Source organism: Phaseolus vulgaris, chromosome 8 (genome assembly GCF_000499845.2).
Source record: "Phaseolus vulgaris cultivar G19833 chromosome 8, P. vulgaris v2.0, whole genome shotgun sequence".
Taxonomy (NCBI): domain Eukaryota; kingdom Viridiplantae; phylum Streptophyta; class Magnoliopsida; order Fabales; family Fabaceae; genus Phaseolus; species Phaseolus vulgaris.
The window spans coordinates 47,975,684-47,990,951 of NC_023752.2; the positions used below are offsets into that span (position 1 = coordinate 47,975,684).

General features: G+C 34.0%; 1 protein-coding gene across 1 annotated transcript; it reads right to left on the reverse strand.

The window, feature by feature from the left end:
* Nucleotides 1-8,722: 8,722 nt before the first annotated feature.
* LOC137826558 (glucan 1,3-beta-glucosidase-like) lies at nucleotides 8,723-12,663 on the reverse strand. Its single transcript, XM_068632561.1, has 8 exons — nucleotides 12,410-12,663; nucleotides 12,185-12,304; nucleotides 11,888-12,073; nucleotides 11,591-11,749; nucleotides 10,894-11,063; nucleotides 10,464-10,619; nucleotides 9,931-10,289; nucleotides 8,723-9,056 (listed from the first exon to the last, which is right to left on the reverse strand). Exons 1-8 carry the CDS (start codon nucleotides 12,596-12,598, stop codon nucleotides 8,875-8,877), a joined length of 1,521 nt encoding a protein of 506 aa, XP_068488662.1. The 5' UTR covers nucleotides 12,599-12,663; the 3' UTR covers nucleotides 8,723-8,874.
* Nucleotides 12,664-15,268: the final 2,605 nt, after the last annotated feature.

Here is a 15,268-nt window from a genome sequence, read left to right on the forward strand (position 1 = left end):
TTTTTTTTATATATTATCAAAACTTTTTGTAGAATATTATAATTTGTTGTATGTATTTTCCATATTTAAATTATGATTTTAAATGTTTTTATTTTCTAGAAATTGAATATTTTATGCAGGTTTGAGTGGTATATATATAAAATAAAATATTTTTTACGACGGTTCCACCTGGAACCATCTTTAAAAATAATATTTTTTTTAAAAAAAGGAAACATACTTACAACGAAAGTTTCCAAAGGAATCGTCTTCAAACATATTTAAAAAAAAACTTATTTACAGTATAAGTAACGACGATTGAAGAACTGTCTTTATAAATGATATATAACGACGGTTCTCCAACCGTCGTTATAAGTGGCTTATTTATACCGACACCCGTAATAACGAAGATTCTGGAACCGTCTTTATATGTTCTTTTTAACCGTCGTTAATGTACATTTTTGTACTAGTGTATTCATGGTACATGTCAAATGTTTAAATGCTTATTCTATGTGGTGAATGTTCACTTTTTCATTCTTTCAAGAGGATTTCCCTTTTGAAGTGCCAACACCAATATATTTTGAAGAACATGCTTATTCCCTAATGTGTCAAGACATCTATTTTGGTCCTTGCTTTTCTCCATTTTAGGAAAAATTTATCTAATTAACGTCTAACAAGTGATAACATGTATCAGAGAGTTGTATAAAGAAGAGATGTAGCATTAAAGAAGAGATGTAGCATTTAATGCATATTTAACCTTCAAACATTTATTTTAAACAAATAATATTTAAAGAAGAATTGTCGTCAATGCATCTTCAGCTTACAACCTGCTTTTGGAGCGACCTTCCTTGAATAGGTTGGGTGCAGTAGCCTCAACCACTCACATGAAGATGAAGTTGCCCTCGTCAGAAGGAGGAATAATTACAATAAAGGCTGACCAGAGGATGGCCCGAAAGTGTTACGAGAGTAATCTAAAAAATTGGAAGGGAACCTACGCAGTCACCACCATCCAGGCAGGAGAGCCTGGATGAATAGTCGAGGCAGACATCAATGATGAAAGATAGCCTGGGCCTGTTGGAGAGGTCTAGGAGAGGGAGATAAAGGGGATGAAATTCAAGCTCGGTACCTCGCTGGGCAAAGAGTTAAAGGACAAAATAGTCGATGTCATCTCGGAGAATATGAACGCTTTCGCATGGTCGTCCGCGGACATGCCTGGAATATATCTAGATTTTTTTCTGCCACCGACTTACCATGGATGAAAAATTCAAACCCGTGGTTCAGAGACGAAGGAAATTCAATGAAGAGAAACACCTTGTTATCTGATAAGAAACTCAGAAACTCTTTGCTGTCGGGCACATCAGGGAGATCAAATACCTTGAGTGGCTGGCGAATGTTGTATTGGTGAAAAAGGAAAATGGGGAGTGAAGGATGTGTGTTAACTTCACTGATTAAATCAGGCCTGTCCCAAGGATTCTTACCCTCTACTGAGCATAGAATCCTTGGTTGACAGCGCCTCAGGATGTTATTTGTTAAGTTTTCTAGATGAATTTTTGGGGTATAATCAGATTCGTATGCACTCGAAGGATGAGAGTAAGACAACTTTTACGGCTGAGGTCGCCAATTACTGCTATAAGGTCATGCCCTTTGGCTTGAAAAACGTTGGGGGGACCTATCAAAGGCTCATGGATCGAATCCTCTCACCAATGCTCAAATGCAACGTTCAAGCATATGTGGATGATATGATCGTCATGTCAGAAAGGGAATACCAACATGTTACCGACCTAGAAGAGCTATTCGCAACTATAGCGAGGTACAATCTAAAACTTAATCTTGATAAATGTGTGTTTGGGGTAGAAGCAGGGAAATTTCTTTATTTCTTGCTAATTGAAAGATGATGGAAATTGTTTTTCCATCAAAAGAGGTATAGAGGCAAACCTTGACAAATGCACAAAGATCAAAAAGATGAGAAGCCCAACCAATGTGAAGGAAGTGCAACAGTTAACCGGGTGCATGGTCGCCCCTATCTCGTTTCTTGTCAGTCAATGGAGATAAAAGGGTATCCTTATTTCCAATGTCTTAAGGAAAACAACTGTTTTGCATGGACTAGAGAATGCGAAGAAGCCTTCGCCAAGTTAAAGGAATATCTGGCTAGTCCCCTCGTTCTCGGTAAATCAATCCTGGGAACCCCTTTTTGTCTCTATTTTTCGATAACAAATCGAGCTATCAACTCGGTCATTTTGCAAGATCAGGATAAGATCCAGAAGCCGGTCTATTTCGTAAGCAAGGTGCTATAGGGACCAGAGACTCGATATCAAGCTATTGAGAAAGTTGCCCTAGCTATAGTGTTCACAGCTCGACGAATTCGCCATTACTTTCAAAGCTTCACTGTGATTGTAATGATCGACTTGCCCATCCATAATGTTTTCCAAACCCCGAAATTGCAGGTCGGATGGTCCGTTGGGCGGTTGAGTTGTCCGAGTTCAACATACAGTATGAACCGTGAGGGCCAATCAAAGGCCAGATGTGTGCAAATTTATGGTAGAGCTTTCATCCAAGGACTCCCAGCCTGACCCTAACGATTTTCAATGGGTCCTTTCGATTGATGGGTCTTCCAACTAACAAGAGAGCGGAGCTGGGGTCATTCTAGAAAGACCAAACGGGTTCTCAATCGAACAAGCCCTCGGGTTTCCGTTTAAGGCGAGCAACAATCAAGCCGAGTATGAGGTCTTGATAGCAGGGATGTTGTTAGCCAAGGAATTAGGAGCTCAGAGCTTGTTGGTAAAAAGTGACTCATTGCTCGTAACCGGGAAAGTCACAAGCGAGTATCAGGCCAAGGGGCCCACAACTAGCCTCATACCTCATGTATGTAAGGACCTAAAGAACGACTTTCTCTGCATTCGATCTTGTTCATGTTCCCAGAGAACAAAACTCTCGAGCAAACCTGTTGTCTAAGCTATTTAGCTCGGGGAAAGGAAAGGAGGTCGGCAGAGGTGAGTAATCCAGGAGACCCTGAAATCGCCCAGGACAACTGTAGAAGGGTTGTTTGAGGTCGACCATCAGGAGGTCTTAAAGATCATCTTAGAGAAGAGGAGAAAGCATCGATCGATGATTCAAGAAACTCTTAAATTCCCGAGAACAACCATTCATGAGCTACCTGAAGATGAATCTTTTGAGGTTTTGTAGATTAGTACCGCAGAAACTTGGGTAGCACCTTATAAGCGTTATCTTGCTAATGGATTACTTCCTACCGAGCCTGCAGAGGACAAGATTGTCAAGAGGAACCGGGTTGGTATACCCTGGTAGACAAGAACCTATTTCGTCATGGTCACACTCACCCACTCCTCACCTGTGTAAGTGGAGACCAATGCACTCGCATAACGGTCGAGCTTCACGAGGGTCTTTGTGGCAACCACATAGGTGGACAAGCTCTCTCGTTGAAAGTCATCCAAGCAGGGTACTATTGGTCGTCCATGAAAGAAGATTGTAGGAGATATGTCCAGCGCTGTGAGCAATGTCAGAAACACGCTGATTGGTGTCATGCACCAGCTGAGGAGCTGCGATCAATTTATAGCCCATGGCCTTTCCATACGTGGGGAATAGACATTTTGGGCCCTTTCCCTCTGATCATACGTCAGATGAAGTACCTCATTGCCACCATCGAGTACTTTACCAAGTGGATTGAAGTTGAGCCTGTTGCGCAAATAACTGCTCACAAAGTCTACCATTTTCTATGGAAGAATATTGTGTGTCACTTTAGGATTCTGATGCATTTAATATTAGACAATGAAACCCAATTTGCTAGCCAACAATTGGGAAAATTGTGCACATAGCTTGGAATAAAGCAGATATTCGTCTCGGTAAAATGCCCACAAACGAATGGGCAGGCCAAGTTGGCCAATAGGGTCCTTCTGAGAGGACTGGACAGGAGATTGGAAAAGGCAAAAGGAGATTGGTCAGAAGAAATTCCAAGAATTTTGTGTTCTTATCACACCACCCCACAATAAACAACGAAGGAGACGCCATTCAATTTGGTATATGGGTCAGATGCCATGATACCAATAGAAATACAAGAGAGTTCTCCTAGGTTCCAAAATTTTGTTGTTGAAGAATCCAACGAAGGAAGAAAGGTGAATCTAGACATGTTGGATGAGGTACGTGATCGCGCCCGTATAAACTCGAAATCCTTAAAATGGTGGAATTAAGGCACAAGACCAAGACGAAACCTTGACAATTCAAGGTTGTCAACTTGGTGATGTGGAAGGCCCACCCCTACTAGATTGAGAACAAGTGTCTCCAAAGTGGACTAACCCGTTCCGCGTAGTCAAGGTACTAGGAAACGACGCATATAAGCTAGAAACCCTGGAGGGAGGAGCCATCCCACGAACGTGGAACGCGACAAATCTCAAGTTTTATTTCAGTTAAGACATTTAGATTTTTATTCTTTTCTTTTAAACATTATGCTATTTGAGATGATGCTCGTTTTCCCTCGGAAAGGGTTTTTTAACGAGGTCACCTGGTAATAATTTTGTTCTTAGAAGATGATGTATGAAATAAGTTAGCTTGAATCGAGTAGCGTAGATGGTACACGATAAGATGACCTAACTCAGAATGGATAGAGTCATCCGGGTATAGACGCCCTGTGAAATGAGTTTATTTGATAAGTTATTTGATTTAGTGCATGGTAAGACGACCTAGCTCGGTGTAAGTACAATTACCCGAGTATAGGTGCCTTATGAGATGAATTAATTGATGAGTTATTTGATGTGGTACAAGGTAAGACAACCTAGCTCGATGTAAGCACGAATACCCGAGTATAGGCTCCTTGCGATAAGTTAAACAGGTGAATCATTCGAGATAACGCATGATAAGACTTCTGAGCTCGGAGTAGGTTCAACTATCCGAGTAGGCACCCTGCGAGGTAAGACATCATGGAATAAATGTAGTATTCATACTGTAAGATAGCCTAACATGAAGGCCTTGGTTGCTCATGAAATTAAGTTGAAGCGAAAGGTTGTCTTAACCACGGAGATGCCATTCATCAAAGGTTAGATTTTCTATAAAGAGTAATATTATATTACTCTCTACACTTAGTTTCAGCTAAGTTAGCAAGACCATGTTATGTTAACTATGCTATGTTAGGGTGGAAAGGATGCGTTAATTGGTAAAGCGTTGGTGCATGTGTTGTAGTGATGTAAATAAACCCTTTTAAATCTAATAACAGTATGTATCCAAGAATTTAAAAGCGCTAAATAGATATGAGCAAAAGGTTCAAAGTGTGAAATAAGTTCGGCAACCAAATAAATATTACAGTCCATAAAGAGTTTGAACTAATATCCCCTTAGCTGACTGTCAACCACGATTTTACTCGGGTCAAGTTCTGAAAGATCCATGGTGGGATGAACAGCTGAAGCTTGCTCCAAAGCAGCTTCAAATCCTACGAGGTAGGATTGAGCAACATCTTGCTTGAAGGAATCGATGGCTTTGATGAGGTCTTCCCTTTTGCGAGTCACCTCTTTATTTTGCTTTTTAGCTTCATTCAAAAGCTTGTTTCTCTCTTTAGCTAAGCTCGATGCCTCTTGGGTCTTCTTTGCTCAGAGTCACTCGGCTTCTTGGTGCAGCCCACTCAAGCGGTTGATCTCAGCCTGGAAGCATTCTACCTCCTTGTGGAGCTCCATGTTCTCCTTAACTCTTTGGCCCTCGACCGATTTTTGATCTTTTGCTTTAGCATTGGCCAGGCAAGCCATGGCAAATGCCTGTCCAAACAGCTTCAGAGTATCATGGTGAAGGTGATCTTCGTCATGAACCATGAGCCTAGCTCTATCCTCACTGGGCAAGAAGAAGGCTTCACCATGGGCTGGGACATCAAAGTCAGGGTCCCACCAGCTCTTTTCTCTCGAGCTCTCGGCCTCGCATTCTTGAATGGTGATGACCTCTTGGTGTGGAGCTCGGCCATCTGAAGTAGGGGGAATGGTCGCTGGTCTTTTCCTTTTGAAGACAAGCCCTGAAGTAGTCTGCTTGTCTGGGTCAGTTGGAGTCTGAGTAATCACGGTAGGAGCTTTCCTTTTTTGTGCCAAAGACTCCTTGGGCAGACTAGCAGTCACCCTCATCTTTCTAGTGAGCTTGGCCAGCTCAGCTTTGTTGATGTTGGAGAGCGTGTTATCTGTAAAAGCGAAAAAGAAAACAGATTAATGGCTATGACATAAGCTTTTTTTGTCAAGGGTAGGAGAGGAGGAGTACCAGTGTAAGTTTTAAGGGAACTGATAAGGTATTCTTTGGTCAATATCGTTGAAGTATCAAAGACGACTTTCAAACTCATCAAAAACTCGCAAATCCTCTAGTCCTTTGGAGACAAATCTTTCAAGTGTCGAGCACTCTGGAATCTAGGGTTTGGTGTCTTATACAAGGGAAAGTCGTCTAGTAAGGACGAATCTTCTATCGAAGCTCGGATCTTGAGGACTCGGCCTTTGAAATTCTTTAAGATGACTGGGAGAGGGTAAGTAAGCCTCTCCTAGGGGCACCATTTAGGGAAACCCACAATTGGCAGCCCCAGTGTTTGGCCTCAAAGAAGTATAAGAAGACTTCCACAATTGGCAAAATGTCGAGCTGTGAGCATAGAATTATGAAGGCTCAAATGAATGCCCAACTATTTGGATGTAGTTGGGCAGCAGTTATATTTAGCTCGGTCAACAGTTCCTTTTCAGAGATAGATAGGGGTAAACAGATAAGGATCTTTTTGAAGAAAGTAGCATACAAAAAGAAAAATGGACCATCAGGGTCCGACAACTCATCGTTACATATGGGCTCATCCTCCCTACAAGCTACAACTTTTACTAAGCCTTGGTCTTTTTTACTTAATTCCACTGATTCTCTTAACTCCCTAATTCATAAACAGGAGTTCGTTCTTAGCCCATGGGTATGCTGAACTATAATCCATTTTCAATGTAACTAAAGCATAAACACAAACGGAATGTGAACACGATTCAGGATAGGCAGAATAAATGAAATCGGCGTAAGTCAAAAATACATTTCTCGTAATGCAATCAATAAGCTACATGATGATTATCAGTGGAGTTAAGCAAGAAAATAATACCGGGTGCGACGTTAATATGCGGTGGCACGAAGGTGAAAGAAGTGTTGAAGGAGGTTTGGAAGCAGAAGGGTTTTGAGAGCATAAGAGGTTTGAAACAACGTGATGAAAATGAAAGAAGGAAGGAACATATATTTGAAAGAGGAAATGAAGCAGCAACGTTCCTTTGCGGTCGATGCAAATGCCACGTGTACGCTCCACATTTAGTAAGGTGAGACGTCTTTTCACGAGGCGCTTCGGTAATCGCGCCTCAGCTACCCCTGAGAACACGTCATGTCAGCCGCAGCACTGGAAAGCCTCTTTGCCTCGACGAGCTCAGCTCGAGCCTGGGGACTTGTGTAATGGCCAGATGTGCTTGGTCCTCGGCCCAAGCAATTAAGCGCAGTAAGCTCGGTTAGATGAAGTTATACCCAGCTCGGCCTGGGGTAGGTATGGGTCCAATGCCACGTTACAAGGTCGACCCAGATGTTTGGTAGCCTATACGTAAAAGATCATTAAAGTAAAAATAACAAAAGGAATAACTGAATTAATTAAAGTGTATATCTTTTAAATACAAATAAAAGCGGTTAGGAATGATGTGGCATAGCACCCGAAAATAAAGGTGCACGTTAACAGAATGTTTTACTGTTGAAATTATATTCTTGTTGTTGAGAATATATTCTTGTTGTTGAAACAATATTCTGATTATGAAAATTGTTGAAGAAATGTCTTTAAAAGGGGTTTAAGATCCTGGGTAAAGGTACGCTCTTTCTGGATACTTTAGACTGAAAATTTTTATAGTTTGAATGCTCTCACGAACTTGATAGTCAGAGTGTGATCAACAGATAGAGCCCCTTTTGTCACAAAGCAACAACATCTCGGAGCATCCATTAAAGACAAATCAAGCGGAACTCACCCTCTAATCCGACCGAAGTCAACTGTCGAGAACATTCTCTATGGTTATTCTATAACTAAATAAGAGCATTTTAATAGATTAAACAATTTTTTTAATCAAATAAAAATATCCTATCACCAACACAAACTTTAATTCAATTTGTAAATTTTTTAACTGCAATTTTAAGATCAAATAAAAGACCATAATCAAGACAACATATGCTAAAAAGGCATCTAAATCTTCAAAAATCAATTCTAGTATGAGAGACATTGAATTTATCAAATACACCACGGAAGTAAAAGAATTTAGTCCAATAAGAAAAATTAACCTTTAACAAATTTAAATTATTCTATTTCAACAAAGCATTTAAAAATTTAAGCAATTTAAAATAAAATAATTCAAATTCAATATATTGAAATTTGTTAAAATGGTAAAGTTTTCTATCTAAAGTTAAGAAGATACATAAGAATCTCAATTTCTATCACAATTGATTTACTAATAAATTAATATTTAAAATCAAAGGTGGAAAGAGTATGATTAATTCTCAAAGTGACTATTAGATTTCAATATTGTTTTCCGTTGATAGTCATCATAATTGTTCTCACGAGAAAGGATATAGTGCGGCACGGGAGTGAATCATAGCTCCCAAGAGTAAGCTTTAGAGGGCCTTTACTTACATTTTATTTTCTGTTTTATTTTTATTTTAACTTTTTATTTATAAAATTGTCACTTTATTTTCAATGTTCTTCTGTTTTTAGATATTTATATAAAATAAAAACACAGGAAAAACAACTTTTCATGTTCTCAATTCATGCATAAAATTTGAAAACAGGAAACAAATTAAAAACAAGATGATAGTTTTATAATTTTAATAATAAAAACAAGAAACAAAGTAAAGTAAATGGTCTTTATTTCTGTAATCATAGAGAAAAACTTCCTAAATTTCAACGTAACCATTGTTGATCATCCACTCTAGACTCCAAAACTTGTTGGCATTCTTGAGAGCCCAATAAGCCCACCCGAATGTGGCTCGCCCATAAACATCTAATTGGGCCTTAGAAAATCTTCGGAAGTCCTCCTTTGTAGCATTCTTCACTCTCCAATCAGCAACCCATTCACCTTGAGTTGGAATTAGTATTTAGTTTAAAATTAAATTATATTCAATAATCTAAAGTCTAGAATAAAATGAAGCTCAATTTACATTAAATGATAATTTTTTTAAAAATTAATTTACACTTAGCATATTCATTTAATGTACTTAAAATATATAAAAAATAAAGATATACAAAACTTGATAATCAGATCAAAATTGTACATATTTAAAAACCTGAAAACTAAAATAGCAAAAAAGTAGAAAGTTTTTAAATCACGAATCAGCAATAGAAAATAGAGAAGTTTATAATTTAATAAAAAATATAACTTATATACGTAATGACTTTATAATGCCACCTGTGTTGAATAGTAATTACATAAAACTTAATTAAGTTTTACCTCAAATTTCACTATGTTTAATTTAGTTTTATTAAAAAAATTGATATTATTTAGTATTTAATTCTTTTATTTTTGTTTAAGTATTTTATTGTTTGTTTTTTTTAATGAAAATGGGTGACTATTAATATATTTTTTTCATCTCTAACTTATTGATGAATTTGTTCTTTTTTTTTCTTCAATTTCTCCTAACTCGTCACACAAACAACTCATTCTTTCTGTATTTAAGAACAAGTTGAACATTGAATGAAAAGAGATTAGAGGAGAAAAGAAAAAACAAACTGATCAATAAATTAGATATAATAACAAAAATTACTTTTATTTTGTTAACCATAAAATCAAACAAGTACATTAATACTAAAATTTAAAACTCAATTAAAATAGTCAAATTAATTAATAAGGGAGTTAAACCTTAATTGACCTATGAAACTTTGATTGAAGAAGCTAAATTTTAGAAGGCATTCCATATAGAGAGAGAGGAATGGAGAGTGATATGAAGACTTACCAACAAAAGTAAGAGGGGCATTTGCATTTGAGGATGTGATATTGTTCAACTCTGCGGAGCGGTTGGTGTAGATGAAATCAATGTTTTGTTGGACAGTCATGTTTTCAAATACATCATCAAAGATGTTGTAGTAGTGAACATCAATCACAGATCGCATGAGGCCATTCGCCAGAGGAAAGAGTTCCTTGGAATCTGAGGGTCCTAACCTATTTGACAGTATCACATAAGCTGTGGAAGAGTGTCTGCGAACACCTTCGTACCCAGCTTTGTAATACTTGTTCAACATCTCCACTGTCACACCAGGTGAGAGAGGCTCGTTCAACAGCTCAACTGCATAAAAGCTAGGGCTTTTCGCATACCTATAACGTTATAGGAACAATTTTTAGTCTGAATGCTACTTGCTATTTTCAAGTTTCAAGTACATTATCGGAAGCAAAAGATGTTACTGAGAAGATTAATCATTACAAATAACATAATAAAAAATGTTACTGAAATTTACATGTTCTACATGATGTTCGAAACAGTTTACATACCTTGCAGATAGGAACTCTATAACATGAACTGTTTGGTTGATGTTTTCGTCTGTTTTTCCCCATTCTTGAGAGCCATCTCTTGAACCACTATGCTGAAAGCCATTTTGTGAACCAGGTGAAGCGTGAAGATCAAGGATGATTTTCAGTCCATATTTCCTGTACATAAATTTATCCGAATATTATGTGATATATAACTTCATTAATGAAGATATGTTTATACGAATACCGAGTTGAAGTTTTACAGATAAAATATAATTAAGAGAAGAGATTTTAATAAAAGTTGAGTTAGATAACGGTTGATATGTATAAAACAATTATAATTAAATTTTCATGATTAGGAATTGGTGATATGATTGTATTGTTATTAATTAAAATAAGTGGTGGACAATTGTCTTGTGATAAAAGAGGTAAGACGTTTAGTTGATCTTACACTGCCCATAAGAAGGCATTGTCTAGTGCCTGCAAGGAACCACCCACAAAGGGCCAGGGTGGAGAAGGATCACTTGCTATCCACCACCCTACTGGAATTCTGGCAGCATTTAGTCCCTTACTTCTCATGAATTTGAAATCATTTTCAACAATAAATGTACTCCAATGTTCCTAAAATCACAAAACCACCACATCAATCATTCTTAATATTACCACCTGCAGGATATTATTATTTTTGTTTATATGGTCACAGTGCAAAGTCTTGTAAAACTACTCAAGTTTTTCCACTACTACTCCAACCCTACTGGTTTAGATATTATTGGTTTGAAAACATGGTCATGATCTTGAAGAAAATTAGAAAAAAAAAAACAAAAAATTGCTAATGGATCACATGAAAATCAAACCCACTTGCTGATTTCTGCAAGTCTCAGTATGAAGTTTGGACCACCAATGTGAACGGGGAAATGGTGTAATTGACAGAGAACAGCAATTTAGATGACAACCATGTATACTATTTTCAGCCTCCACAAATGATTTTATTTATTTAAACTATTTATTCTACTTTTTAGGTAAAGTTTCATGCAGACTTTATTAGATAATGCTATCATGTTGTCCACTACAAGTGCCAGCATGAACTTCATCTAAGTATTGATTTGACCTGCACCTCTAAAGAGTGGGCAATTCAATGGTGATGTTACCTTCATAACTTGGGGAGCTTTTGTGGGGCCATAACCGTTTGTAACTTGGAAGTCTCCTTGAAGCCTTGCAGCAATTGTTATCACAAAAATGGTTGGGTCATCATCTTTCCATGCACTCACCCTGGATACATCAGCAGTCACCCCCCTCTCTGTCTTAGCCTGCAACTCCATACCACAATTCTCATGTTATCATGGTCTATCACTTATTGTACAATTGTTCATCACTATTCTTGTTAACAATTGCAGAAGCCTTTTAATATCTATTTTTTTAAACCATATAAAAACGCATAGAATCACCTGCAGGAAGTTTCCATTGGAAGCTCTGAGCCGAACACGACTCGAATTGTTACTTTCCTTAACAATATTAAATGTCACAGAATCAATCGAATTGTTGGAAACAGCCACGACTGTAACCCCATCTAAACCCACAAACTGTTTGTTCAACACCCTGAATCTGAAAGTGTCCTCGTTTATCCTCCACAACTATATATACACACAATATAACAGGTAACATCAACAAAATGCAACTTCAAATAATCTTTTAACGCAATTAATGAATGAATGAATAAAGCAATTCATAAATAGTTCACTCACTCTAAATGTTTCCCAACCTGAAGCAACTGTGCGATTTGCAACTATGATGGTTCCTCCTCCAGACTCAGCACAAAGATATTTGCCGGTTGTCACTGACTTGAACTGAAGAGCAGTTCCATCCTACAAAAATTCAGAGAAAGAATTGATTTTGCATGAAACAAGACATCTGAAAACATATATAATGTATGTATGATAATTGTGAGAATTGTTTATGTATTTACAGACCAAGAAGTCTTTATTTGGAATGCCATCGAAAAGAGAAGGTTTCATCCAACCTTCAGTCACCAACCACCCACCAAGACTAACTGCTTTCACTGGAAACTCAGCATTTGATCTTCCATTGGACAAGGAAAGAACAGTGAAGAAGGTGAGCAAGTTAAGAAACCATATTTTGAGGTTCACACAGTTGGTCATGTTTAGATGTGTATGTGTGATCTTTGTCTCTCTACCTTCCACCAAAGAGTGTATATATAGGGAAAGGGAATGAAGAAGTTTGGTGTAGTTAGAGGTTATGATATTTTGACATAACTCACCTTACACCACAATAAAATATTAATATTTATAATAAAAATATAAAAATATAAAAAAATCTTTTTAATAAAAATATAATAAAATGTTAAAATAACTTTAAAAATTATAAATTTCAATAAATAATTAAAATATTAATGTTTATTTGATTGTAGGGTAAAAAATGAATTTAAAAAAACATTTTTGATAGTTAAAATAGAAAGTCTCACGAATCCATTACTTTAGCTTACACTTGTCTTTTTCTTTTATTGATTAGTCATTTCAGTTGACTTTTAGTTTCTTACTTAAGAAAACTAACTTGTAACTTACTTAACAGCCCATAAGCTTATTAGTAACGGATAACTTAATCTCTAACTCATATAGCTACTTGATATAACCTTACCTTCTAATTCTAATTAATAAATTAACTTATTAGATTCAAATTATTCAATAAAATTAATTCACAAATTAGTTTTTAAATATAAAATGATATAAAAAAAAGATTACGACTTTTTAACTCCTTTTAGTGTAACATTTCATTATTAATTTTATCTCTATTAATATCACTTATTTTATTAATTATGTTTTGTAACTATTTTTTAAATAATTTTAATAACTATAATAAGAATTGATGTTTATTATCTTAAAAAAATAGCACACATGCGTATAAGTACATAAACGCATGTACTTCTACCATTAATATATGTATTTCTACTGTTAACACTAAAAAAATTATTAAATAAAAATAAATTTTAAACACAAAAAATAATTAGTTACTATATTAGCTAAATTAGAAATAATTTTAGATATAAAAAAATTATTTGATTTTAAATTAGTTTCTACTATTGATAAATAATTTCTAAAATGATATTTAATTAGCTACCAAGATTTTAATTACCAACTATTTAGATTCTAAATTTGGTACCAAAAACCTTGATAACTAATTAGATATCACTTTAGAAACTATTTATCAATAATAAAAACTAATTCAGAAACCATTAATTTTTGTAGTCTCTAAAATAATATAGCAACTAATTATTTTTTGTCTCTAAAATTGCTTTTTATTTAATGATTTTCTTGTAGTATAATATCATTAAAAAAAACATTATTTTCTAGGAATTTTTATCCACGGATTTAAATTTGTAGGTAAATTCAACATTACTTACAAATATTACCCATAGATCTTAATCGTAGGTAAATTCAGCATTACCTACCAACTATTATTACCCACGAATCTTTATTACCTACCAACTATTATCCCCAAATTTGTATTCCTACCAATAATAACTAATAAGTATACATATTATTAATATTATAATATTAATAATATTAATATAATAATATAAATAATATTATTAGTATTATATTAATAATATAAATAATATTATTAATAATAATGTTAATCGTAATAGTAATATTAATGATATTAATAATATTAACATTATTTATAATAATAATACTAATAATATTTAACAATATTATTAATATTAATAATATTAATGATATTAATAATATTTATATAATATTAATAATATTTAGTAATATTAATAATATTTAATAATATTAATATTTAACAATACCAATAATATTTAATAATACTAATAATATTTGATAATATTTAATAATATTTATAATATTTAATACTATTAGTAATATTTAATAGTATTAATAATATTTAATAATATTAATAATATTATTATAATAATTAATAATGTTTTAACTTGAATAATAATAATATTAATAAAATTAATAATATAAATGATATTAAATATATGAATAATATTAATAATGTTTATATTATTAATTATATTATTTTTAATAATCATACTAATAAGTATAATAATAATCATAAGATGATAATAAGATTTGATTGATGTAATTGTTAAAACTTATTTGGTCATTATTTAAGAGAATTGTAAATAATAATTGAAAATAAAATAAAAAATTGTAAAATAAGTGTTTAAGTAATAAATATAAAAATATGTAGAAATTAATTTAAAGTTATTGATTTTAAATTTATTTCTAACCTTTATTATATTATATTTAAATTTGAATTCCTCTATGAACAAAAAAGTCTCTAAACTGGAAATTAATGTTGTATTTGTATATATGAATTTACTGTTACGGAGAATCAATTTATGGAATATTTTGTGTTTGGATCTGGATGTTAACACGGATATGAAGATTAAAATAGATGAAAAATTCACATAAATGGGATAATTTAATAAAAAAATTATAAAAAATAATATTTTTTTAAGTTAAAGTTGTCAAGTATATACAAAATTAATTAAACTCATTAATTTATCATTTAAAAAAGAATTAAAGTCTAACTTCAATTTAAATAAAATGTGAAGAAATTGTACACTGTATTATAATATTAGTGTATTTTATTTAAATTGAAGTTGTTAATTTTGATGACAACTTCAGTTAATTTTTTCTTTAAAAAAAAATATTTTAAAAAAATAATATATATATATATATATATATATTTATTTATTTAAAAATTGTTTAAAATTACATTAACTAAATAAGAATGTTGGAAAGATTTTTATTTTATAGATAAATAATATAAAAAAA

What these genes read in the sequence shown, in the direction of transcription:
- LOC137826558 (XM_068632561.1), bottom strand. Translation starts at nt 12,598, where the DNA reads ATGACCAACTGTGTGAACCTCAAAATATGGTTTCTTAACTTGCTCACC. An exon ending in CAGGTTGGGAAACATTTAGA is followed by an intron (nt 12,074 to 12,184) that starts GTGAGTGAACTA and finishes GTGTATATATAG; the next exon opens with TTGTGGAGGATAAACGAGGA. An exon ending in ATAGAGTTCCTATCTGCAAG is followed by an intron (nt 10,290 to 10,463) that starts GTATGTAAACTG and finishes ATAACGTTATAG; the next exon opens with GTATGCGAAAAGCCCTAGCT.